The 25,458-nt window shown below is 54.3% G+C and overlaps 11 protein-coding genes across 11 annotated transcripts; 5 read left to right on the forward strand and 6 right to left on the reverse strand.

Annotated features, from left to right (window-relative positions):
* Positions 1-104: 104 nt before the first annotated feature.
* On the reverse strand, positions 105-1,645 carry N0V89_011707 (uncharacterized protein; the record flags this gene model as incomplete). The annotated part of the gene is made up of 5 exons (XM_056220435.1): positions 105-118; positions 172-436; positions 490-503; positions 558-633; positions 737-1,645. The coding sequence occupies 5 exons, from the start codon at positions 1,643-1,645 to the stop codon at positions 105-107; spliced, it is 1,278 nt and encodes a 425-aa protein (XP_056065738.1).
* Positions 1,646-2,136: 491 nt separating this feature from the next.
* N0V89_011708 (uncharacterized protein) lies at positions 2,137-2,787 on the reverse strand (the record flags this gene model as incomplete). Its single annotated transcript, XM_056220436.1, has 1 exon — positions 2,137-2,787. One exon carries the CDS (start codon positions 2,785-2,787, stop codon positions 2,137-2,139), a length of 651 nt encoding a protein of 216 aa, XP_056065739.1.
* Positions 2,788-4,060: 1,273 nt separating this feature from the next.
* Positions 4,061-5,402, forward strand: N0V89_011709 (uncharacterized protein; the record flags this gene model as incomplete). Its single annotated transcript, XM_056220437.1, has 5 exons — positions 4,061-4,286; positions 4,434-4,489; positions 4,539-4,678; positions 4,727-5,188; positions 5,258-5,402. 5 exons carry the CDS (start codon positions 4,061-4,063, stop codon positions 5,400-5,402), a joined length of 1,029 nt encoding a protein of 342 aa, XP_056065740.1.
* Positions 5,403-7,366: 1,964 nt separating this feature from the next.
* Positions 7,367-8,281, forward strand: N0V89_011710 (uncharacterized protein; the record flags this gene model as incomplete). The annotated part of the gene is made up of 3 exons (XM_056220438.1): positions 7,367-7,646; positions 7,693-7,780; positions 7,828-8,281. The coding sequence occupies 3 exons, from the start codon at positions 7,367-7,369 to the stop codon at positions 8,279-8,281; spliced, it is 822 nt and encodes a 273-aa protein (XP_056065741.1).
* A 135-nt stretch (positions 8,282-8,416) lies between these two features.
* N0V89_011711 (uncharacterized protein) lies at positions 8,417-8,912 on the forward strand (the record flags this gene model as incomplete). The annotated part of the gene is made up of 2 exons (XM_056220439.1): positions 8,417-8,736; positions 8,792-8,912. 2 exons carry the CDS (start codon positions 8,417-8,419, stop codon positions 8,910-8,912), a joined length of 441 nt encoding a protein of 146 aa, XP_056065742.1.
* Positions 8,913-9,317: 405 nt separating this feature from the next.
* Positions 9,318-10,393, forward strand: N0V89_011712 (uncharacterized protein; the record flags this gene model as incomplete). Its single annotated transcript, XM_056220440.1, has 2 exons — positions 9,318-9,554; positions 9,623-10,393. 2 exons carry the CDS (start codon positions 9,318-9,320, stop codon positions 10,391-10,393), a joined length of 1,008 nt encoding a protein of 335 aa, XP_056065743.1.
* Positions 10,394-10,910: 517 nt separating this feature from the next.
* FUN30 (DNA-dependent ATPase fun30) lies at positions 10,911-14,405 on the reverse strand (the record flags this gene model as incomplete). Its single annotated transcript, XM_056220441.1, has 1 exon — positions 10,911-14,405. One exon carries the CDS (start codon positions 14,403-14,405, stop codon positions 10,911-10,913), a length of 3,495 nt encoding a protein of 1,164 aa, XP_056065744.1.
* Positions 14,406-15,038: 633 nt separating this feature from the next.
* VMA21 (vacuolar ATPase assembly integral membrane protein vma21) lies at positions 15,039-15,279 on the forward strand (the record flags this gene model as incomplete). The annotated part of the gene is made up of 2 exons (XM_056220442.1): positions 15,039-15,093; positions 15,146-15,279. 2 exons carry the CDS (start codon positions 15,039-15,041, stop codon positions 15,277-15,279), a joined length of 189 nt encoding a protein of 62 aa, XP_056065745.1.
* Positions 15,280-15,849: 570 nt separating this feature from the next.
* Positions 15,850-17,113, reverse strand: N0V89_011715 (uncharacterized protein; the record flags this gene model as incomplete). The annotated part of the gene is made up of 4 exons (XM_056220443.1): positions 15,850-16,559; positions 16,608-16,724; positions 16,777-16,854; positions 16,906-17,113. The coding sequence occupies 4 exons, from the start codon at positions 17,111-17,113 to the stop codon at positions 15,850-15,852; spliced, it is 1,113 nt and encodes a 370-aa protein (XP_056065746.1).
* A 2,037-nt stretch (positions 17,114-19,150) lies between these two features.
* On the reverse strand, positions 19,151-20,959 carry ALD6 (aldehyde dehydrogenase (NADP(+)) ald6; the record flags this gene model as incomplete). The annotated part of the gene is made up of 4 exons (XM_056220444.1): positions 19,151-19,327; positions 19,386-19,625; positions 19,692-20,329; positions 20,392-20,959. The coding sequence occupies 4 exons, from the start codon at positions 20,957-20,959 to the stop codon at positions 19,151-19,153; spliced, it is 1,623 nt and encodes a 540-aa protein (XP_056065747.1).
* A 1,001-nt stretch (positions 20,960-21,960) lies between these two features.
* Positions 21,961-23,927, reverse strand: N0V89_011717 (uncharacterized protein; the record flags this gene model as incomplete). Its single annotated transcript, XM_056220445.1, has 4 exons — positions 21,961-23,130; positions 23,179-23,309; positions 23,362-23,644; positions 23,808-23,927. The coding sequence occupies 4 exons, from the start codon at positions 23,925-23,927 to the stop codon at positions 21,961-21,963; spliced, it is 1,704 nt and encodes a 567-aa protein (XP_056065748.1).
* Positions 23,928-25,458: the final 1,531 nt, after the last annotated feature.

Genomic DNA, 25,458 nt, shown 5'->3' on the forward strand with positions numbered 1-25,458 from the left:
AATGAGGATGATCAAGGGAAGTATCGCTATGAGAAATAAGACCCAAAGCCACACATACACACTCGTAAGTCACTCCTGCCTATAGTCTGTTATTCAGACATCGGTTACAAACCTTCGTCTTACAAAGTGTGCAAGAATTGACGAATCTCAAATGAAAGAAACAAATTCCACAAATCTCGAGATCGCCGTCTTTGCCATACGCTCGTTTCCAGTGATGCTGACAGGAATCGATAAGTTGCTCACCATCAGAACCTGCGTCTTCCTCGTTGTTCGTTATGGCAAAGCCCCCAGCAACAGTAGCAACCCGCAATTGCAGGTCGTTCAAGACGTCAAGAGCGGGGTCCGCTTCTAACGTCTCTTGTTCCTCCGGCATTGCGATCTCGTTCCCTGGCTCGTCAAGCATCTGGTCGACAGAAAGAAGGCGATTCTCGTCCCACTGAGAGCACGAGCATGTCTTCCATCGTTTTGCGCATAAGTAACAAAATTCACCACCGCACCTGCATCTGCAATTTATTAGCACGCCCTTCTTTGCTTACATGCACATCTTACAGACTCACCGCATATGATAACAGCCCACGAGTAGTTCGACCATAGTCCTACACCGCGGACATCGTTGCCACCGGTTTTTGCCGGCTTCATCCATCAGCATCTGTACCGTTGGATCATCCGGACACAACCCATTATGCTTTGGATTTTTACAGACTGTACAGGTTTCTGCGCTGCAGCTCTGGCATACCGCAACATCAGCGGCGACGTCTCCGGCCTTGATGAACTTTGCACAATACCGATTGCTGCAATACACTGGATTTGGCGATGCCAATTCAAGCTGCTTGTCTTGATATTGCTTCACTAGCGCTGGCGGCAAGAGATCCACGCAAGCAAGTACCGGTATGTATTTGCCGCAACAGCGTGGCGGGAAGAGTGTCGTGTCCGTGAGGCTCGTTTGAAAGAGGTCAACGAGGCAGCTTCTACAGTAAGCGTGGTAGGTATCATCGTCCTCGCGTTTGCAGCCTAGTTCTAGCACATCGAAGCGCGTGAACTGCTCCATACAGGCTGAACAGAACGTATGTGTCACATGATCGTCAACAGCCCCTTTGCCTCTCCCTTTGCCCTTGCCCACTGGTCGGGTGGATGATTCGGCATAGCTAGCTGCCGGATCGTCAGTTACTTGCTGAACCCGTTGGACGCCGTGACCAAGATAGGTGATAAAAGTGTCTTCTGGAATATTGACGACATAATCTTCTGCTATGGCGCCTCCAAGTCTTGCATCAGGATCTTGAAAGGTATCGTCCAGCCATGGCTCTTGCACCTCGAAGCACTCTGCTGGTCTTGGAGTCGAATGTCCGGTCCCACCATGAGTGACATCACACATTCCACGCGCCATTTCGTGATCCTGCTCCGCCTGCCTTTCCTCCAGGACAAGATTCTCGAAGAGGACTCGGTCGTCATGGTCGGCTCTGAGGATCTCCATGGCACAGATTTGATCTTGCAGCAGCGACAGGGCCGCTTTAAGCCCTGCTTGCATCGCGTCGAAAGCTGCGTACGCGTCTCCCGCACCCAAGTCTTGCATGACCGCATTGATGTCTGCGAGCTGTAGCTCGACGGCCAATCGAGCTGTAGCAGGAGGAAGATTCGCTAATTCCATGTTTAAACGACAATGTTGAGCAAAACGAGCTAAAGAGTCAAAGTTACTCTAGCATGGTCCGCTCACGATGTTTAAGAGGTTTTGAGCAAAACGCGAGATTCTTTTGTCGGAATGCATCTCAAGAATGCCAACCTGCGGCCCCGAAGCAACCCTACACTCTAAGACTAGTCAATTACACAGCAGACACATTGTAAATCAACATCTCGGGAAGCCACTCTGAAAGGTTTCACAAAGGAAATGTTTAATGTAAACTCTTGCAAGAATATAAACTGAATTGAAAAAGGGTCGTACTTCTTCGCAAGCTGAGCACACAGTGCCCACGACCTTGCACCAGAAGCCGGGTATCAAACGCACAAAAATATGACAACAAGCGAAAGCCACACTCGCGGCGTCACGCTCAAACGACGAGCAGCACTCGGCTTCAGCCGTGCATCCTCAGCCTCCTCTTCACTTCCCCCTTGGCCTCCACCGCCCACCGCTCGTCCGCACCGCTATGCCCCAAGCACCTCCTTTGCCTTCGTCCAGCTGACGTCCCTATCGGCTGTGTGAGTCGTCCCCACACAGCTAGTCAAGTACGCATCCCAGCCCGCCGAAGTCCCACTCGCAAGCCCATCCTTAATACTGGCATCACACTGCGTAGTCAAGAACCACGCCGCACTCCCAAAGCTGTCGTCATCCCCCTGCACAAGCGCCAGCACCGCATCTTCGCCACCCTGCGCCTTTGCCGCGGCGACCTTGTCGGCGCCATACAAAGCGGTTGCGTACTTCTCGTTGAACGGCGCCATCTGCATGTTTCGCGTGCCCTGGCCTGGGCGGCCCGGCGCAGGGAAGTGGTTGTGGTTGTATTTGAAGGAGCCAGATTCGTAAAGCATGATGGCGATGAGGGCGGCTTGGGCGCCGGGTTCGGTGATGTCGTACTTTTGGAAGGCGGAGCTGATGGCCGGGGCAGCGGTGGCTGCGTCTGCGCACTCGGATGTGAAGTCGCCTGTGCTAGCACACGTAGCAGTGGTGGGATCGATGGCAGTAAGGTCATCCGCGGTGATGGTGCAGTCGGAGTCGGAGGAGTCTTGGGGAGTTGGGAGGGCCAAGGCGGCGGTGGAGAGTAGGGCGCAGCCCATAATGATAGAGCGGGTGGAAACCATGTTGTTGGCTGTAATGATTGTAGTTGTGGGGTTCGTCTCTAAACTTTGAGATAGTGTATTTGGAAAGGAACGTTATAACGGAGAAAGAGGTCGTGAGCAGCACGTAAGAATATAAATATCAAAGCAACAAAGGAATGTACGCTTCTCTTCGCCTTCACAATGTTGAATGTGAAATGAACGAGACAATGAGTAAGAGATATGTCGTGAAGGCATCGTGACCGCCCCTGATATACCCTCACCAACAGAAGAATGGAATCCCAACCCCACAACCATGATCCTTTGTTCCATAGTCGCTACCCCTTCAAGCAAGAAGGCGAGAAATTATGTGAGGGATCAGGGTGAAAGAGGCAATGACAGCCAACGAAGGGTTGGCGCCACCACGTGATGAGGCCCTTGATTGGTGGTGGGGTAGCGCTGAGTTGGAGATCGGCGCCGCGAACGTGTTTCAAAACATTTACCCCTTTATTCAAGCTTTCCTGTGCACCCTGTCAGTATGAATTGAGCGTTTGGCATTGCTTAGGTGCTTGTCAGTGCTGCATGTGGAATGTGTGCGGGAGCTCTGACGGCGCAGCAGAGTATTGGTCGTCTGCAAGCAACCGCAGACCCCTGCCCAGATGCAAAACGTAGCGTGGACAAAGGCTCAAAGTTGTGAAACACTGTTGCGTGCAGCGACAGACGTAAACACATTATCCAAAGGGAAGGTTGCAACGACAGTGCGGATATAGGCGACATGAGAATAAAGCCGATGGCTTATCGAATATCGCGGGGATAACAAAGGGCGTCAGTGGGGCATGGTGGCGCCCGTCCTGCCTCGGCTGCGCTCGTTGAGTCCCCAAAAGCATGGAAAAGACGTGAGGAACGCGTCGTGCGTCGCGCTGAAAGCAAATGGTGGTTGTTGGGCGTGAATGTTGGGGATCGTTGACTAAGACGTGCCCTCTTGGCTGTCAGCATAGCACAACACCAAAACTCTCGCCGCGGTGACTTCGGCGGCACAGCTGCGGCCCTTTGCGGAAGGAGGGCGGGGAGGGCTCTTCTTGCCCCTCAATTGCCTCGCTTGTCTGCCTCTGATCCCTGAACATTGACTGCCGAAGCTCCAGATGTCTTGTCAAGCGCATGACGTAACGATAATGGGAGTAGCTTTGAAATGCGACATGAAGGTGCCCCTCCATACGTATAGAAGGCACAACCCCGCTGAAAACCTTTAAGAGATTATTCCACAGGAACCCACTTTCTCACAACAAACAAACACCGTTGAACGTCAATACCACCCACCATGCCGGCCGTAGAATCCAAGTTCGACCCCAAGGACATGCAGTTCCGTCGACTCGGAGCCGCCGGTCTGAAAGTGTCGGTCTTCTCACTTGGCGGATGGTTGACCTACGGAGGGACTCAGAAGGGAAACATCGTCAAGGAATGCATGGAAACTGCATGGAGCTATGGCATCAACTTCTTCGATACCGCTGAAGTTTACGCAAAGGGCGAGTGCGAGGTGGAGATGGGTACGCAATGCCGGGGTACAATGTGGGTGTTCAGGCTGGGCGATTGTCCAAGACTCTAAGCCTTGCACCTCCCAGAACACCTACTTCACCCACTTACCCACTTCCCCAACTTTTAAACATCACACTGACTTTGTACACCCACCTTAGGCAATGCATTTCGGGAGCTCTGCTGGCCTCGGGATGAATACGTGCTCAGCACTAAGGTAAGCCTGTCCCATGCTTCGTGAGGGCTGCAATTGCTAATGGTAACAGGTCTTCTTCGGAACGGGACGACAGGAGCCCAACACCAGGGGACTGAGCAAGAAGCACATCGTCGAAGGCTTGAAGAGCTCGCTCAAGCGTCTTCAGCACGACTACGTTGACGTCGTATTCGCCCATCGTTATGATCCCGAGTAAGTCCCAGACGGATTGCCGCTTTGCTGAGGTCTAATCGTGATCAGCGTGCCAATGAAGGAGATTGTCGAAGCTTTCACACAGACGATCCGGGACCTTAACCTCGCGTACTACTGGGGCACGTCCGAATGGCCAGCCGAGCGTATTCAAGAGGCACACGACATCGCCGAGAAGTACAACCTAATCGCGCCCGTTGTCGAGCAGCCGCAATACAATGCGTTCCACCGCGAGCGATTCGAGAAGGAGTATGCGCCGCTCTTCAAGAATTACCAGATGGGCACTACCATCTGGTCTCCGTTGGACTCTGGTATCCTTACCGGAAAGTACGACAAGGGCATTCCAGAAGATTCACGCTTCGCCACGAACCCCGAATTCTTCAAGAACACAATCGAGAAGCTGAAGTCGGAGGAGGGCAAGACCAAGCTGGAGAAGGTGAGGAAGCTTGGAAAGATAGCCGAGAAGCTCGGCGGCAACACGACTCAGCTCGCTCTGGCTTGGGCTGCGAAGAAGTAGGTGATACCCAAATGAGTTATGCGAGAGTCGCATGCATCGGTGCTTAAATACTGACCGAGATGCAGCCCTAACGTCAGCACCGTCATCCTCGGAGCTTCGAAGACGGAACAGATCCACGACAACTTGAAGGCGGTGCAGATATTGTCCAAGCTGACCGACGATGTGTACCAAGAGATCGAGGACATCCTCCAGAACAAGCCAAAGGCGTGATCATGTGAGGTGTTGGTGTAACCAAGCGAGCCGCGTAAGATGGCTGTGTTCAACACTGCTCCGAAGCGAGCATAGACGGAGCGGGGTCGGCGAGAACCATACCGCTCGTGTACCAATAGAGGAGTTCACAATACGATTTCCAGTCTACTTGGCAGCGTGAGAGAAGATTTGTACAAGGGTGCACCAGTGACGTTAGCGTTCCAAATCACTGCAGGCGGTACAGCTAGGTACCATCGATGCATCCTCAGGTGACAGCTCCTACGCATAGCACAATGCAGCAATCCTGCGTCACTGCTGCTTTCCAAAGTCTTTGTGAAGACCTAGGCTTGGAGCCAAGTGAAGCAAGTATTGCCTATATGCGACGTGGTCATGATTGGCCGTCCCCGCACTCAAGGCCTCGTGGGAGATGAAAATAGCAATTGTGGCCGGAGCATGGTGTACAGGCAGATTGACGAAGCGGAGAGATTGGTTGTGGTGCCGGTCAGTATGAGAAGCGGACTGGGGGACACGAGATGCGAGGCAGTCCACGGGTGTGATGGTGTTGGTGATGGATGCGGAAGGCGGGCAGTCGGTGGCTTCCATGATCTCCGCCAGGGCACGCAGGCACGAGCCAATGGGCTGCCATGGGTCCAGTCCAGCCCTCAGCGACGGTGACAGCATCTCAGCCGTAGAGAGCAGCGCAGAGATAAAAGAGCTACCGTATCCGCTTCGCAGCGACCATCTGCGCTGCGCTGCTCGTCGGGTGCTGTCTCTGCGCCTTCCCTGCCCTCTGTCGTCCCTCACCCGCCTCATCTACTACCCGCCGCACTGACGACGGGCCCAGCCGTTGGAGCCGTTGCGCACACCGGCCCATGAGTCCATCGCGAATCCAAGCAACTGCATGAAGCTTGAGCCTTTAGACTGACGCAGCTATTCCAAATCGCTCGCGAAGGCTGTGCAGACTTTTGCAATTGCACCTCCCCGATCTTCTCCACTCGAACGGAGCCAGTCGTTGTTCGGTGGCGCTTAAAGGAGCATATCCGCCGCGACCCGTTCCTCGCTTCTGTGTGGCCTCGACCTGCGACGCGACAAGCACCATACAGTGTCTCAATACTCGCCACAGGACCCGCCCGTGGCTCACGCCTCACCACCACCATTGCCAAGCCCACCCGACGTCTTCTCGACCGCTGCTGATTATCGAGCAAAAGAACTCGTCGCCTTGCTTCTGCCGTCCTGCACAGATACCGCAACCCACCGCCCTCTGTTGCGTATGGTTCACTTGTCAGTTACTCTCCGTTGACCCGGAACTGATTGGCGTGCCGGTCTAATACAGAGTAGATAGACTGTGCTTGTGCCGCGGCAATCCCCACCAACACCTCGCAACAACTGCGAACTGATCGCACGCGAGGTTGCGCTCGTCGATCAATGCAGACCACATAGCATGGCCAGCCTGTCTCCAGACCCCTCAATGGGGGACGCAAAGTTTCCGAACGGCTCCAGTGAGTTCACGCTTTTCTTGGCATCCTTCGCGTGGCCTGAGTTGCCTTACCTTCGAAGGCATAACTGTTTGGTCTGATTTCTGCTACACTTGCCGTCTGCCCCGTGTTTACCTCGCCCACCCGCCGTCTTCTAGCATTGGTCTGCTTTGTTGGTTTTGTTTCCTCGGCTCGTCATACGTCCAAAAGCAATCTGCAGAGACACCGCGAGTCTCGTGCTCGCAGTGTCGTCTGGGCGACCACAATGCTATATCGCGTCTACTACGGCACCGCCTTCTACCGAATGCTGCCGTCATCGCATTGAAGAGCCCAGCGTCCACCGCTGCTGTTACCATCGCACCAGGATCCATCCTCTTCAGCCTACATATACAAGCCCGTGCAAACCTCACACCATGCAGCTGGTCTCGCACATACGCCTATTGTAATTTCTTTTCAACCCAACCCTTTCATCTTACATTATTTAATATCTATTTTTCCTATCGACCAATCATGTCGCATAATCGTTACCTGTCATGGTCCTCGGATGTGCTGACCATGGCGCCCGCCTACCCTCCTGCCGGCGCGCCTGTCGACTACCCTTCACCTGTGTCACGTCGGGCTTCGGAGTGTTTCTCCGAAGCTCCAGGCAGTCGGAGAGGTAGTTCGGCTTTCGTGCCGGACATGGAGAGTAAAGGGCATTGGCAATCTATAGGCAGCAACTCAGACTCCAAGAGTCCGTTGGCAAACTTTACTTTTTTCAAGAACCTGACCGAAAAGAAGACGACGCGAGGTGGGTACCTTTGTAGGAACGCGAGTGCCTTGCTAAATTGTTGTAGATGGGCAACCAGCGAAGAGAAGAGGGCCCAAACCTGACAGCAAGCCGGCCTTGACTCGCCGGCAGGAGCTGAATCGTCAGGCGCAGAGGTGATACTACCATAATGATCAACAGCATCTGTGCTAAACTTTCGCAGGACGCACCGAGAGCGAAAGGAAATGTACATCAAAGCTCTCGAACAGGAAGTCCTCCGCATCAAAGAGTCCTTCACCAATGTCTCCAAGGAACGTGACGCTTTCGCAGAAGAAAATCGCCGCTTGAAAGAGCTACTGATGGCCCACGGCATCACATTTGACAACCTGAGTCCAGTAAATGGTCTTCAAGGATTTAACAGCTCTTATGGCGGTAGCTCATCTGGCAGCGTCTCCGGCGGCTACGGCACAGGCACGAACTCAACGGGTTACACATCGCCACCCACAGTCGGCCACGGCCATCGAGGATCCGTCTCCCAAGACATGAACATTTCCATGAACCAGCCGCAACAAATTCCCCAGATGAACAGCGGGCTGGACTACGATCAGATTGGGATAGACTTCGTCTTAACGTACGACCACCGCACGCCTTATCTTTCTCCTCCACCCCAGCAATAATGCACTCTACACACATCCTCAGTCCGTTCTTTCAATCTCTTTTCTATTATCTACTCGCCGTACGTCTATAATTTCTACAACCTAATGCGCTCGTTCTGACTTGGCTGTGCTCACCGCAGTCTCGAGCGCCCCTGCATGGACCACATGCAATACCTCATGGTGCGCGCGCACGATGCTGAAGAGACTATCTCCGGCCACGCGCTTATGGCGACCGCACCACCAGATTCGCATATTGCGACTAAGCCGCAGGAGACGTATCCGCACCAGATGCCGGATATAGCGATGCCAGACCTGATGAAGCTGCTGGATCTGAGCAATCGTCTCCCTTTGGACGGCGAGATCACGCCGATTATGGCCTGGGTCATGGTCTTGAAGGAACCTAGGCTGGCGGAGCTGAGCAAGTTAGACATCGAGGGGATCAAGGGGGAGCTCCTTGCAAAGGTGCGGTGCTATGGGTGAGTTTAACAGTCCTTCTCTCTGCAGATGAAGATGGAACTGACGCTTGCACAGATTTGGCGCTGTTCTGGAAGAGTTCGAGGTCAGAGATGCTATGATGGCAGCTTTTGCGAAGAAGGCAACTGGGAATACTCCGACGCATACCATCGCTCAACCCTTAGTTGCCAGCGGCTGAATGGATGTAATTGTATGGAATCGGGGTCACACGCAGCGTTTAATATCTAATTCGCTCGCTCTACGTATATAATCAACAACTTCTGTTATTACCTACGTTGTTCATCGTGTGGTGGTTTGGCGGTCGTGCCTGACCGATTTGCGGCTTTCAAGGGTCTTTCCCTGCATGCCACCGCCCCGCACCACGGATTCTAGCCGCCTACGTCCTCCCGCGTCTCTCCACCCACTGTCTCGCCTTGCTTCACCATTCCTCACTACTCCGACACCACTCGCTTGTTGCCACGTTATCCGTCCCGTTCGCTTTCCTCGCTCCACCTAGATCCCGCGTAGCTGCTCCCACCGCCCTCAGAAGCCTTCCTCCAACAGCAACAGCCCTCCATCCCACGCACCAACGACAGCAACAGATATGGCCGAACTCGCAGCTTACGACAACGACCCCACACTCTATCTGTTCACGTCCCTCACCGCCGGCTCCTCGCACATAATTACTGCCACGTCGCGCATTGAAACAATTCTCAAAGCAAACAAGGTACCCTTTAAGGGTGTAGACACCGCCACGGATGAGCTGGCGCGCAAGCTGTACCAAAGAAGAGCGAGAGGGAAGAAGTTGCCGCTGCTGGTAAAGGAGGGGTTTGTCATTGCGGTAGGCTTTCTACTCTCTATTAAAAAAGTTGAAAGTGAGAGAGAGGCTAACGTGTGTCTTGGGAACAGGACCTCGACCAAGTCGAAGAATGGAATGAGTACGACGAGCTCAAGGAAGCGCTTGGTGCACCTGCCGTCCCCGCGCCCGCGGTCGCTACACCTCTCGCCGCGAGCAAAACCCCTGCTACTGGCGCAGCAGCAGCAGCATCAGGAGCAGTAGGAGCGGGGAAGGAGAACGTCCCATCGCAGACACCGGCGCAGAACCTCGCGATCCGCCAGGCTGCAGCCGAAGCGGCCAAAGTTGCTGCCTCGAAGAAGCCCACACCAGCACACATCTCCACCACGAATCCGCTGCTCGCGTCGAAAGCCTCGCCGTCTGTATCAACGCCTAGCAAACCTACAGCCTCGCCGCGTGGTATTCTGAGCCCGAGGAGTATACCCCTGCCGAGCACGCCGGCAAATGTAGCAGGAGAAGGATTAAAGTCGCCTGGGGTGAAGAGCCCGCTGAGTCCGACGAGTGAGTTCCACGGCAGGAAGGTTGAGAGTCCCGGCGAGGAGGAGATTAAGCTGGTGGAGAAGCAGACGGCTATTGAGGAGGCGACCAGTTCAGAGGAAGAGGACAGTGAGGACGACGACGACGACGACGATGATGACGAGGAGGAGGAGGAGGATGAAGAAGATGAAGAAGATGACGAAGACGAGGATGAAGAAGAGGAAAGTGCTGCTAAGCTAGAACCTGTAAAGGAGGCGGAGAAGGGAAGCGCGAAGATGAAGGAAGCAAAGACGCAGGCACAGGATGCAAAGGCTGCGGATAAGGCGGGCGTGAGCGTGGAGGACTGATCGAACTGCGTCCCACATTCCAAGCAATGCCCTTTTGTCTTTCTCCTACCGATTTCTTGGGATACCATTTCCACGACGTATCGTACGCGTGCGTCGGTTGTAGTAGCTTTAGCGTTACCCTGCTATCAAGTGCACTTGCTATGAGATCTAAGTTTACCTGTCTGATCGCTCTCGCTCGCATCACAGGGTTGTCCAGGGGTTTATCAATTAGAGTGCAGTATGCCTTGCATTACTACCAGATGGAATTGCAGTATCGCCGCCAGCCAACGCCAACGCTATGTATGCAAGACTATGGTACAGTATCTGCCCGTCGAAGCCTTCTCCACGATTGAAGGTAGCTCTAGCTAGGCATAAACGAAAAGAAACAAAGCGCCTCGATACTCAAACAATCCAAATGTCCGCCAGACAATGTAAGGATGCTGCGTAGCATAGCGCAAATCCCCTGATCCAACACGGGTCTTAACTCTGCAACATAGTCTTCTCCCTACAAAGCCTTCGCCGGACACAGTGCGCTCGCTCACTCCGCAGCGCTCATATCCAAGCCCGCCTTCTTCAGCCCATCCATAAACTGCTCTTTCACATCGCCCTTTTCACCCTTCTCCTCCTCCAGCTGCCTGAGTAGCATCTGCTCCACGGCCTCTAAGCCCTGCTTCTCCGCCGCGTCCAACGCAACATCATCTTTCTTGCCCTTCTTCGCGCCCTTCTTATCCTCGCCCTCATCGCCGGCAACCATCTTGTCAAGCTCAAGCTTGCTCACGCCCAGCGCATGAATCTGCTCCTCGACGGTACCCTTGGTCACCAGCCTCACGACCTCCACCTCCCTCGTCTGCCCCACGCGATGCGCCCTATTCTCCGCCTGAATGTCGTCCTGCGGATTAAAACTCGAATCGAAAATAACAACCTTATTCGCGCACGCAAGATTAATCCCCGCACCGCCGCTCTTCGTGCTCAGCATGAAAACAGGGATGCTCTCGTCCTGGTAGAACACATCGAGCAGCTGCTGGCGCTCCGTGATAGGCGTCGACCCGTCGATGCGACAGTAGCCTATATCCTCCGAGTCGAGCACCCACTCGAGGATGTCCATGACGGAGGTAAACTGGCTGAAGACCAGCGCTCTATCCCCATTCGCCTTGAACGTGCGCAGCAGCTCGACCAGCTTCTGCGCCTTTCCGCTGTCCAACCACTCGTTGTTTTTGAGGGCGAATTTCCCAATGCTGCGCGGGTACTGCAGACAGAGCTTGTGGGCTTCGAAGTCGCGGTAGGGCTCGAGGTCCTGGTATATGTACTCTGGGACGCTCTCGCGGAAGATGTCTTCTTTGGGGAGGACCTTTGACATTCTGCGGAGGATGTCGTCTGTGAAGCGTTCGCGGAAGAGGAGCGGGTGAATGGCGGCTTGACGGAGGCGCATCATGACGTTTGCGGTTTCTTTGGGGAGGAGGCCGGCGGCGCGGTCGACGAGGATTTTGCGCTGGCGCTCGAGTTGTTCGGAGTAGAGCTTCTTCTGGATCGGGGTGAGGTCGCAGTATTCTACGCGGCAGGTCTTCTTGGGGAGGTGCTTGAGCACTTGGGCCTTCTTCCTGCGGAGGACGAACGGCGTCATCATGGACCGGGCACGATTGATACGCTGGGTTGAGAGGAGGGTGCCGTGTGTATCACTCTCGTTGACCTTGGCCTTGTGCTTGAAGACTACAGCAACGCTTTCGCGAACATCCTCGGCCTCGAAGATGTCTGGCATCAGAAACGCCAGGATAGAAGCCAACTCTTGTAGACTGTTTTGTAGCGGCGTTCCGGTAAGCAGGAGACGGACTTGCGCCTTGATCTTCATGAGATCTTGGTAGCGCTTCGTGTTCGAACTCCGCAGCATGTGGCCTTCATCGAATATGGCCATTTGCGGTTTGCACTTGCGCAGGAAGCTATTATCCTCCCTCCTACCGCAAAGATCATACGTGGTGAGAACCACATCGATGTCGCCGTTTTCGATCTTGTCCAGAATCTCCTCCTGCATTTGGAAGCGCTCGTTCTGTCCACCGTAGTAGATCTGGAAGTCGATCTCCTCAGCGAAGTGCTTAAACTCTCGTGCCCAGTTCTCAAGAGTCGAGCCAGGAACCACAATGAGGTGAGGGCCTGGAGCGCCAGACTCCTTGAGGTGAGACAAGAACGCAATCACCTGGCACGTCTTTCCTAGACCCATGTCGTCGGCCAGAATACCAGAGATCTTGTTCTGCCAAAGCAGATTCAGCCAATTTAGCCCGACGACCTGGTAGTCTTTCAGCTCGACGTCGGCGTTCATGATAGCCGGTTTCTTCAATAGCTTTCTCTTTCCAGAAGCACGATCGGCTACCTTGCGCATGTCCTCTCGATCCGAGTCACTTCCGACTGTGTTGGGGCTTTGGTATCCGGAATCGCGGTTCGACCCAGTGTCGCTATCATCAAGGCTCGTGGCTGCGATTTCGCCATCGGTGGAAGCTCCGAAAATATTGATGCCCCAGCGCGCCATGCCGTTGACCATCGGGCGACCCCGTTCCTCACACTTCTTGACAACCTCGTCGATTGTGGTATACGCGTTCCACATGGCCCTCGCAGCATCAACAAGCCTCTCACCAAACGTAATCTTCGGTTTCCGCGCTTTCTTGCCGGTGTCCGGTTTCCGTGAGTCGACATGTAATTTCTCGACTTTGTCAAGCGATATGAAAGGGCGATGCTCGAAGATCAATCGGATGTCCTCTGCTTTGTGACCAGAGAGATCGACCATTCCCTCCACAGTGCAGTTGTTGAAGAAATCCAACAGCTCGCCGTCATCGTGGAACACCTCTTCTTCCTCTTGCTGAACGTCTGAATCGTCATCAGAGATGATGATACCCTCGTCGTCTTCATGCGGTACTCTCTGGTTTGGTTTCTGTTGCAGGCGCGGCGGTGGAGGTGGCGGAGAAGAAGAGAGCGTAATCGGGGTTGTTGAACGGTTCCGTCGGCCACGCATAAGCTTGCCTTTCCTCGCCGGCTTCTGCGGGCTCTCGGCCGTTGGTGCAGCGGGTTGGCTAGTTGTCTTCGCATATCGATCCTGCAAGCTCACTGAAGGCTTGCTGAGCACGCGCTTCGCTGTCGTCGCCTTCGTCACCATAGGTTCCGGTGATGACCGCTGTACCGCCGTACCTTTGGGTGCGCTTCGCTGTTCTTCTTTCTCAGGCAAAGTCGCAAGGAAGTCGGCCGTATCGTCGAAGTTTCCTTTCTTGGACATCAACGCATTGAGTCTGTCTTGGACAGAGATCTTTATGTATATATCCCCTAACCTTTTCACCTTATTCCTCAGATTAACATCGGGGATATCTTCAAGCGTCATTTCGTCTGTGAGATCGATAGCCTGCGCTCGAGACGGACCAGTCTGACTGATCGCCGGCCTCTTAGCTGGCGGAAAAGAGCTTGCTGCATCCGCAGGTCGCTTTCCGTTCGTGTTGTGCGCAAATTTGTCTGCCAGGTCGAAACCGAAAGACGATGACTTCTGCGGCGTCTCCTGCACACGTTGCTGCTCCAACTTCGACATAGGTATATTAGACCCTCCCCATTCCTCCTCATCTGAGTCTTGCGCAACAGGCGGGTCGTCTGAAGTTATGTCGATGGTTTGCGGACGCGGAACGGCACTTGGAAAACGAGCCATCGTGCCCGGCGGTGCCATTGCGCTGATAATTCGGGGGCGGTTTTGCGACTGCGACTGCGACTTATTTGCGAAGGGCGAGGAGAATCGCTCTGCGGCGGGCGACGAGCGAGGCACTTGGACTTGCGACGAAGTCGGGTTGTACATTCGATTCTTGCCCGGCGTCAATGGCTGTGTAGGTTGCGTCGTATGCGGTAGGAGAGGCTGCGTAGGCTGCGTAACGAAAGGTTCTGATGGTATAGCGACATGTGGCGACCGCGACATGCGATCTAGAGGTTGGGTGGGTATTGTGTTGTACTCGTCCCCTTCACCACCAAATCGCGGCGGTGAAGACGTCTCAATCGGATCTCTGTTGTAAACCATGCTGCCGTTCTTTTTTAGTGTAGCGGAAAGTTTGCCGGCTTGCTGTCGATGGGTTGACGATTATACAGTATGAAGCGCGCACTGAGCGTGCCAAACAAAGGAAAGATCAAGCAGACAAAGCGCCCATCCGCGCCTTCTAAAGATGTCGAGATAAAGAACGCGGAGAGCAGCGGTGTGGCGGGGAGAAAGGTTCGCGTTCACACGCGTAAAGTGGGCACGGACCCATCCTCCTCCATGTCATTCATTGTTCACAACGCCAGGGCGCACAGAACTGCACTCAACGAGGATAAATCGCCAAAATCAACGAATCTAGGACATCTTGTCGACATACCGACCAGGCATAGGCATAGATATTCACCAAACAGTGCTGAAAGCTTTTCGCCACACTCCTCCCATCCTCCACCAACCCGCACGAGACCGCTCATCATCCCAAAGCCCAAAATGGCAACACGAAGAATCATTTCCAGTTCGAACGACCCCCTCGACGTCGACGCCGACGGCACCCAACATGCAGCACAGCCCTCCAACATCGCGCCCGCAGTGCCTGCGTACGTCCCTCCTCCCTCAGTTTGCTAATCACCAGCTAAACCTCCCAGCTCCGTACTGTGGAAACTCCTAAGCTTTACCTTCGCCATGGTCACACTCCCAATCGGCACATACTTCTTTGTGGTGAACTACGTGCTCGTCGGTAAGTCCGACATCCGTTCATAGTGTAGAGATGTGCGCTGATCGTTATCAAGGCAACAACACGATCGCCGGCGCTCTAGCGGCCGTCATGGCGAACGTGGTACTGATAGCATACATCGTGGTGGCGTATTCAGAAGATCAGGCAGAGCAGGCGGAGGAAGCTGAGAAGAAGAAGAAAGGACAGTAGGGGAACATTTAGGTACACGTGACCACGCGACTAAAAAGTGATATCTCGCAAATTTCCAGTGCTACTCCATGAAATTTCCAGTGCAATAGCCACGCTCATTATGAGTGAACGAAAAGCTCAATTTTCTATGCTCAATAGACTATGAGTGTAAGAACTTCTGACGCATCACATTAAAGATTACTATGTAGCTTTTCTGTACAAAAGCATGCTGTGCCATTCAAATGGAAAAGGGGTATAAAGAGTGAGATTGTGGACATGTTACCATCCGTTCCTATAAGTTCCGCGAAGCAAAGACCCTCAGACTCCACCAGGACGTACCCTGAAAAGCGCTTATGTCGCCCTAGTCGCGATATACCCAGCCATGATCCCAGAACCGCATCACGTCGTTATCATGGCAGCTATGTCGCTGTACCGAGTCATCTTCGTCGCGGTACCCATCCTTCTCTTACGAAATGCACAAAACACCGCCATGTCTATCCTGAGCAAGAACTCGGAGGTTCATGCTTAGGAAGGAGGCAGCTACTTTGAAAGCCGCTTCATAGCCTAGAGTCGAAATCCCAATTTTTCTCTCTAGTCTTTGCTGAACCGTCTTTTAAACCAGCTCTTCCGCTTCTCGTTACTCTGGTTTTGTGTGACCGCGGGGCTACTGTCACTGTTTGGAGCATCGTTCGACTTCGTGAGTTTGATGGGCTTGTTCGCGTGCGCTGGCGGCGCTGGCGGGCCTTGCTTCATGGGAACGGGTGGCGGCGCGGCATAGTTGAGGGTGCCATTGGGACGTTGCACAGCGTATCCGTTTCTCGCGGGACCCATGCCGTTATGATACTCCTCCAAAATCGGTCCTCCGCCAAAGCCATTAAACCCGTATTGCTCGCCTGCGTCGGGTTTCATCCCACCTGCTGAGCGCTCAATCGAGCTATTTTCACTGCTGGGTTCTGTGGAGTAAGGTTCGCTGTGGCTGCCGTTCGATCCGTTCGTGTTTACTGTGTCGCGAGATTGCTGGTATCCTTGGACAGGATAGACTCCATTGCCGTTGCCGTGAGGGTAGCGGTTCCACCCGGGATCGGACTGCATGCGGTTGTACCGTGTTCGAGGAGGTCCACCCATGCCGCCAACGGGTCCACCCATACCAAGACCATTATCATGATAACTGTCGCGCGCAGCTTGTCGGCTGCCAAAATAACCGCTGGCTTGCGAGAAACGGCCTTGATCGTAGTTACCTCCGCCGCCGTAGTAGCTGCTCCTCCGACTGTTGTAGCCACTCATCACCTCTGTGGAAGAGTCTGTTATCCGTCAGCATACATACATGCATAAGAGTATTGAAAACGTACCGCGGACCGTATGTGCTCTTCTCCTATACTCAGTATCAATGGCCGCCTCGAAGGAGCGGATCGTATCGAGTGGGCGTTCCCATCGTGAGCGCGTGGGGTTGGAAAGATCGGGCTCCGCTGCGGGTCGTCAGCCCACATTTCATCACTTGACTATATCAGAGCAACATACCAATAGGGACTCCATCCTTGTCTGTGTGCTGGAACGAGCGGAGGGACTGCAAAGTGGGCTTCTCGAGCGCGGCGGCGACTGGACATCATCAGCAAGCGTAACGACAACAAAGGATGGCGCAAAACATACTGGGCTGGGATTCGTTCATGGCAGCATTCGGGTCCGCCTTGCCGGAGGTTGTCAAATGGGGCTTGTAGCTGTCTGATACCTTCCTCTGATGATCGGAGACCGAATTCTTCTTCTCGTGGCGGTTGGGGTCGCTAGAGTGGCTGTTTTGGCTCTTGAAGCTGAAGGTGGACTTGGACCGCGGACGGGTCTGCTGAGGTTGTTGGTCCATGGCGACGGACATGGCTCTTATCAAGCAAATTAACGCTGAAACAGGGCGGCTGGCAGGATGCTAACTCGAGTGCGGCGTAGTGTCCGTCGACGATCGTGAAATGGCGGCCGTTCGTGCTCGATATGATCGAATATGGGTCCCTGCGTGGGCCCGGGGAGCAAGAATAGGGTGAGGATGGCAGGAAAAGATGGAGCTGCCGGCGAGTCGGCACCGGAAAGCAAGGCTGCGAGACGCTTATTCGTGGGTAGCGGGGCCAGGAGCTTTATCGCAACGGTCGGTGTGCAGGCTAGTGAGATTGCAGCGAGGTTATGAATAGCGAGCGCAAGGCCGTGCGAGACGACGGGGCAGCCAGCAGATGTATCGAGGTGAAGGGAGAGAGGTTGGGGCGGGGAGCGTAAGAGATGGATGAAGAAACGGGCGGAAGAGCGCGGCTGGCGGAGAGTAGCTGATCAAAGTATTGTTGTTGAGTTGCGTACTCGTCATTCGCGGGCGGAGGCTGACCGGGGCTAATTGGGGAGACTGGGGCAGAGACGATCTGCCGGGAAGAATATGCACCAGCGACGCGAAACGCAGAGCGCGGCGGGTGGTGAAAAGACGGCCAGCAGCGCGCCAGGGACCACAGCCACCACCACGTCGCACGACGTACTCCAGGGCTTTCCCAATACTCTGCGCATTCCTGTTTGCGTTTGCGGTCGCTGCCTTCCTCCGGGCGCGTGCCACCACTGCGAGCATGCCGCGACAGCACAGCACAGCACCCAGCGCCAGCCACACGCCCAACCTCGCCAAAGCCAGCCAAAGCCAGCATCCAGACGCTCCGATTCAATCCTTGGGACCTTCAATAGTCTTCTTGCAAGTCTAGCCGCAGCGAGCGCACCATCCGCGCACCGCGCATTCCTAGAGGGCACGCCGGCGCACGGTTGCGACTCGCGATACGCTGCAAACCACAGCCGTCCCGCATCCGTACGCTCTCGAACGGGCAACTCGCGCACCACTTCGCAAGCTGCGTGCGTACGCCTCTTGGCTCTCCTGACCGATCCATCGCTCGACTGCCCTTCTCGAATCCTTCCCTCCACATTTGGACACGTAACAGCACCGAGAAAATGTGATCTTCGCCGGCGTGACATCAGCGTCTGGCTGTGTTCTGACACCTAGCTCTGTGGATCGGCGGTCAATCAATCAGTGAACGCCCACTGCACCCCGGGCACTCACTCATCGCTCGATTGATCGCCCCGTCGTTTCAGATGCTTCGGCTCTGCGGCGTGCAACGGTCCGCCATGTGCAACCCGGCACCACATGCAGCCATACATCCATATTTATCCTCGCCTCGTCCTGTTTCCGATGCCGTGCTGCAATGCAAGATGCAAATGTGGTTTTCGTTATTCACGCGAGGGCGCACGCGAAGACAAGACAGCTGTGGATCTCAGCTTCACCCTGCGCCGCCACACCCACTCATGCCTTATCTCGGTCTCGGTTTTGACCACTGCGCATGGATCAACTTGACGAGAACACGCAAAGCTTTTTTCGCTGACGTGACGTTGATAAATTTGAGGTTGGTCTGTGTCCAGCAAGTTGACTTTTCGTGAACCATGGAAGTACTCGCTGTGCCACTTGCTCGAGCAAAAGACAGCTGTCAAATCCACCCTTGACCGCGGTCAATGTCACTGCGAGTTCTCAAATGCCGGAGTAACATCTTAGGTGCACCCCCCATAGTTGTATACCCTCGAAACGCCTGAATACCAGGGCCCAGAGGTTCGGCTAGGGTATATCGCCAATACATTCCTCCGACTAGCAGCCTGCTGTGTCACACTCGACCACACGACCGTTCGCAATTCCCCCGCTGTATCACAGAAACACCCTCACATCCAACTATTCATCACCCAGCTGTACGGCAGCCAATGACAAGATTCATCTTCAATTTCTTCATATCAGGACCAAGGTATATACATTGAATGGCAGTCTGATGCTGTTGATCAACCACGCTTCCAAATCAACTACGCCATCAAAACGACATGTCACATCGTACCAACAGCCATCTCTCTAGTTGTGTGTCGGCATGTTGACCGAGGCCTTCGTGGCGACTGCATCCTCACTTCTCCACAGGCTGGTGACTGTCTTCTGTTGCGTGTAGAATTGTAGTCCCGGCTTGCCGTAGAACGTGTTCGCGCCCCCGCCAGCGATCGACTTCTTGTTGCCTGTGAAGGAGAACATGGGGAGCTACACACAATTAGCGCCTGTCTTTTTTTTCTTTAGGGGGAGAAAAGGGAGGACTCACCGGCACGGGGATAGGCACATTGATACCGATCTGGCCAGCCTCGACCTCCTTCTGGAAGCGGGTGGCCGTGGATCCAGAGCGCGTGAAGATGGCGGTTCCGTTGCCGTACTCGTTAGCGTTGATGAGCTCGATGGCTTCGTCAATGGTTTCGACGTTCAGGCAGACGAGAACGGGGCCGAAGATTTCTTCCTTGTAACACTTCATGTGTGGTTTGACGTTGGCGATGATGGTAGGACCCACCTTTTACTATTAGCATTTTCCTTCTACCCGGTTTGGGAGGTCGGTAGCAGGGGAGTAGGGGCTTACCCAGTTGCCGTTGGGGTACTTTTCGGGCTTCTGACCGCGTCCGTCAAGGAGGATGGTAGCACCCTCCTCCTCGGCGCTGGCAATCAGGTCCTCGATGCGCTTCTTGGACTGCGGCGAGATGACGGGACCCAGGTCAGCGCCCTCTTCGAAGCCACCGTCCATCTTGATGCCCTTCGCGCGCTCAGCAATCTCAGGGACCCAGTCCTTCGTCTCGCCAATCATGACGAGCGTGCTGAGTGCCATGCAACGCTGACCAGCGGCGCCAAAGGCAGCACCTGCAATGGCGTTCAAAGCGTGGTTCTTGTTGCAGTCGGGTAGCACAGCAGCGTGGTTCTTTGCGCCCAGGTTGGCCTGCACACGCTTGCCGTTGGCCGAGCCTCGAGTGTAGATGTACTCTCCGGCCTTGTTGCTGCCGACGAAGCTGATAGCCTTGATACGCGGCTCGTCGATGATGAAGTCTACTGTCTTCGCGGAGCCGTGCACAATGTTGATGACACCGGCGGGGAAGCCAGCCTTCTCGGCGAGCTCAGCGAGAATCATGCAAGCGCCGGGGTCCCGTTCAGAGGGCTTCACAACAATGGTGTTTCCAGTAACGGTGGCAATGGGTATGCACCAGAGGGGAATCATGGCGGGGAAGTCTAAAGTTTATGTTAGCATTGTCGCACTCGACCAACATTCCGGGCATTGGGGTTGTACTTACTAAACGGGCAGATAGCAGACACAACGCCCAAGGGCTCCCTGTAGCTCCTGGTCTCCATGTCCTTGGCCACCTCGAGCACCTCACCCGTCATTTGGGTCGTGATGCCGCACGCTGTCTCGGCAACCTGCAGACCACGCAGGACATCGCCCCGCGCATCCGCGAACGTCTTGCCCTGCTCGAGCGTAATGCTCGCCGCAAGCCTATCCCAGTTCTCCCTGATCAAGTGTACATACTTGAACATAATCTGTTGCCTCGCAAGCAAGCTAGTCTGACTCCAGCTCTTGAACGCCTTCTCCGCGCTGTCCACCGCGGCAACGAGCTCCTCATCGGTGCTCTGCGGCACACGAGTGACGAGGTTGTTGGTCGCGGGGTCGTGCAGTTCGATCCATTGCGAAGCATTAGAAGCGAGAAACTTGTTGTCTAAGAAGTTCGGCGTATCGGGGGGCGACTCGATGCGCTCGTGGGTTGTGGGGTAGCTCTGAGCAGCAGCGGCGGCGGGCTTGAGGTGCTGAGCCGTGGCGTGCAACCGCCTGACGGCTTTCTGGCTGGAGCTGTAGGGAGAAGACATCCTGGTGCAGAGGGGAGCAGCTCGGGGAGCAGATGCGCGAGTGGCTATCGTTGCGATGCCGCGGATGGTATGGCGAGCAGCCATTATTGTGGAGGCGGTCAATTGCCGGTGGTGTGGAGGAGGACAATCAAGCAGTCCCAACGAGCAACCAGACAATGTCAAGACAAACCCCAGCTGCTGTATATGGCAATTGCAGAAAACAGTGCGTGAGAAAGAAGCTCCTAGAGCTGTGTGTCAATGGTAAGTGGTCCCGGAAAAGCTGTCCCTTTCATGGCTCCTCGCTGCCCCAGGACCGGGCAGCTATGACCTCGGAAACCCCACATTGGGGATGAGCCCGGCTATCAACGCTTACAACGACGCTAATCGCCCGCAGCGTTTCGGGCGTCTCGGCTTAGAATCAGGCAATTCATTCCGAGAGCCTCAATATCACAAATGTACTATGTGCAATCTGTGCGGAACAACTTCGTCAATGATTCCGACTATCGGCATGTCCGATCTTGTCAGACCTATCTTCATGGGGCGCTATCTACAAAACTCCGAGGGCGGTCGCGAGTTCTCAAGGATGACAATTTCACCCTGTCTCTCCCACTGGAAGCTTTCCACTGAAATGGAGTGGTTCCAACACCGCGCCTATACCTGTATAAACGTTAGATGTGAACCGAAAACGATGCCATCGAGTGTTCTACACGCCCTACACGCTCATCCGTCGGGAAGATTCAGCAAGTTTGGTTTCATCATCTCATTCTCGAGCCCAAGGCTGCAGTATAATACACTCGTAGCGCCGTGTCACACCCAGAGTAATATGAACGAACTGAACATCCAAGAATATGGAACCATGTGGGGAGCAGTTGCTCCACCAAAACTCTGAAAATCGCCCTTTTAGTGATGGCGAAAGACCATCCTTTGACTTTCTCTAGCTTTCCTTGCCGCGTTTCTGCTTACACTGTCACAGTTGAACAGCTGTGTTCATGCATCCCACCGGTATCTTTGCGTCCTCGCTTTTACGAAGCGGAAGAGCGAGTGGTACGCTTGTTAACCTCGGCCTGAGCCTTCTCAGCGCCAGAAGCGACCGCTTCAGCAGCCTTGTCCTTTGCATCAACAGCGGCGTCCTTGGCCTTCTTAGCCTGGGCCTTGACCTGCTCCTGAGAAGGAGCAGCACCGCTGCCAAAGAGAGCCGAGACAATGATGGCCAGGACAGTAACAACGATAACACCAAGACCACCAGCAACCTCAGGAACGAACTTGACGGCCTCAACGGGGTCACGCTGGAAGATCTCGATGAACAGGTTGACCTTCTCCTTGATGTAGAGGACTGGGTCATCCATGAACTCGAGGTCGGAAGGCGACTTGGGTTTGTCATCAACCTTGGGCTTGTTGGCTTCCTCCTCAGCCTTCTCAGCCTTAATCTTGACGTCGAAGGTCTCTTCCTTAAGCTTCTCAGCATCCTCGATGGAGTGGCCAATGTAGATGTTGTCAAAGAGAATGTCGTTCTGCATGGTCCAGATCTCGAAACCGATGGCGCCAATGGGTTCGAAGTTAGAGGGTGTCTTGTCCTCGAAGTAGGCGGGGTTCTTGATCTTCTGAGGAGCCCAGACACCCTTGTAGGCCGGGTTGTCAATGTACGGCGCGGTCCACTTGCCCTTGTAGGCGGGGTTCTTCTTCATTGGAGGCTCCCACTTGCCGCAGCCAGAGACCTCGTCACACTTGGGGTTGGGAACAGTGGGGGCGACCCAGTCACCATCCTCCTCATCATCCCAGTCCTCGGGTTTCTCAGCCTCAGGGTCAGGGATGGTGGTGGGCTCATCCTCAAGCCAGTCCTCGGGCTTAGTAGCCTCCTCATCGACGATCTCGAATGGCGCCTCCTCATCCCAATCCTCGGGCTTGGTAGCCTCAGGGTCGGCAATACGGGCCTCATCAACCCAATCCTCGGGCTTCTTGTCCTCTGGGTCGTCGATCTCCTTCTCAGGATTGACGGAGGGGCTGAAGTCCTCTAGAAGAGTACCGTTGCGAATAGACTCGCCGTCGATCTTCATTTCGAAGCTGTTGTCGGGCTTGACGATGAGGGTGTAGAGCGAGGTGGTCTTGACGATGCGAGCCATGGGAGGGTTCTTCAAGTGCTTCTCCTCGTACTCGCCGGTCTTAGGGTTCTTGTGGCGGAAAATAAAGTGAACCTGCTACCATTAGATTGGGCTTTCTCAGATTCGAAGAATGTGCCGTACCTTGTTGGTAGCACCGCACTTGTCGGGACCAAACATAATGATGTAGGGGGAGCTGTTGGCGAACTCTTCAGCGTGAAGAGCCTTGTTGTCCTGGAGAAGCTTCATGTAGGCTCCACCGCACTCCAAGCCATCTGTTCTGCTGTCAGTATCTCGCTGGAGCTCCAATGACTCAAGAGCACCTACTCTGAAGCTTGACCTCGTACTGGACAACGAGAGTGTTCTTCTTGTTGTCGATTGCTTTGGGGAACTTCGCGGAGATGGCGTGGTGAGCCGCCTTGTCCTTGAGCACCAATCCCTTGTCGCCCTCAATGCCCTTGAGCACGGACGGCTCCTCGACGGACCAGGTGCCAACGTAGGCCCATTCTTCCTCAGTGGACTTGTCATCCTTCTTTGCGTGCGAAACCTTCCATCGCGAGTCCCAGTCGTCGGTGAACTGTTCGAAGAACGGGGCCTTAATGTTGGTAGGCTGTAGTGAATGTAGTCAGTAATGATTCCTGAGGCAGGAGGGGCTGGTGCGGGACAAATAAACAACCCAGCCGACCATGTTGCCTGATTGCTTGCCACGAGCAAGTCGCAATAAGCAATTCTAGGGCAGTCTAGGAGCTCAGGTTGTTCGATTGAGTACTTACGGTGAATGTAGACTTTGCTACAGCGGTAGTAGAGGTAGACGCCTCAGCTTCAGAGCTCGACGCATCTTCCGCGCGCACAAAGGCGGCGGCGAGAACGGTGGCACCGACTGCAAAACGCATTGTGGCGATACCTGCTGTCTTGCGGGAGCAGGAGACAACCGACGGTAGCGAGAAATAGAGAAGTGGGTGGTCAAGAAGCGTGGAGGCTGAACCGGTGGGTTATAACGGCCGGAGAGCTTTAGCAAAGGCCACATTGTCAATTGCGCACGGGCCACCTGGCGTCCATGGTGACTGCCGGCCGCAACGCCGTACTAACCCACATGGATACTTCGAGAAGGCTTCATTATGCCAGCTGGCAATTATCTTATGCTCGGCGCTCTGAACGATTGATACATTGCCTATAATGTCTCATTTCCGCCTGAATACACGCGCCATCTCCTGGTTGTGGCTTCCTGCCTTTACCTCCCCCGCTCCTTCCCCTCACCCGTCCCACCTTTATGTGCGACATAGAGTGAACAGCAGTGTCTTCCCAAGTATCGTAGAGTCTTTAATATACATCCGAGTCATGCTTCAGTCATGCGGTTGTGTTTTGTACGAGACTTGGTATGTGCTCATCAACACGGAATCTGCTGCTTGATAAGTACTTGCTCTGTTGTGTATATGTGACCTCGGTGTGTGCTATTCCCGAATTGGCAACAGAGATTACGACGTATGCTCTTAATACCTAGGTATCCCGAAGAACACATGACTATTCACTTCTTTTTTGATATCACATACATGTTCACAACGAACGTGCCCTTGTGTACTTGTTTGTTTATGTCCTGGTCATAAACACACAGCGATCCATGGTCCTTCCTACGTCAGCCCGCATTACTGAGCCAAAGTCGAGGAACGTCCCCAAGCTGTGGACGACCTGGTTTAGAAACGGTTGACGCCATTATGGGCCAGATCCCTTCTTGCAAGATGGGTGTACTTTTGTCTTATCAGTACAAGACGATGCTTTCGCTCTGCTTGCGCGCTCTGCGGCTTTCAGATAGAGTGCACGTGGCCTTCCTATTCAGGTAATGCACGAAGTCGCCGGATTACCACCTCGCACTTCAACACTCCCCTCAATAGATTTGCTGTCGAGTCAATTGCTATCTATATGCATGTTGATGCGCTGACAGCCGTCTAGCTGGAAAGGCCCAGATATAGACCCACACTGCAGCCGTTGAATCAGAGTCTTTGTCCCACACCGTTTTCGGTAGCGAAACGGGGGTACACGCTCTAGCACATGCAGACGCATAACCACCCCTCACCATAGATCGCGTCGCTCTCCGAGCTGTCTGGCGGGGTAAACGTACCGTGAACACCTGCTTCATTGAGTCAAAGCAGTCTCAGCGGTCGCGTCTCCATTGGTGATGCCCCTTGACTGTGCATGCTGAAAGCAGCGTCTATACATCATATCGCAGCAAAGGGAGCACAAGCCTTGAGACATTCGTTGATTGGTCATTCTTATCGGTGGCACCGTTGCCACGGTACCACCAAGGTATCTTGACCTGTGTATATTCTCCAATCGAAAGCGCCCAAACCGGAACCAAGTATGCCGCCCTGGTACATCCAAGACCAGGCCCGAATACGAAAACGCTGTGTGCGCAGAAGACCAAGATCC

The sequence above is a fragment of the Didymosphaeria variabile genome (assembly GCF_027946475.1).
Source record: "Didymosphaeria variabile strain IMI 356815 chromosome Unknown scaffold_9, whole genome shotgun sequence".
Taxonomy (NCBI): Eukaryota; Fungi; Ascomycota; class Dothideomycetes; order Pleosporales; family Didymosphaeriaceae; genus Didymosphaeria; species Didymosphaeria variabile.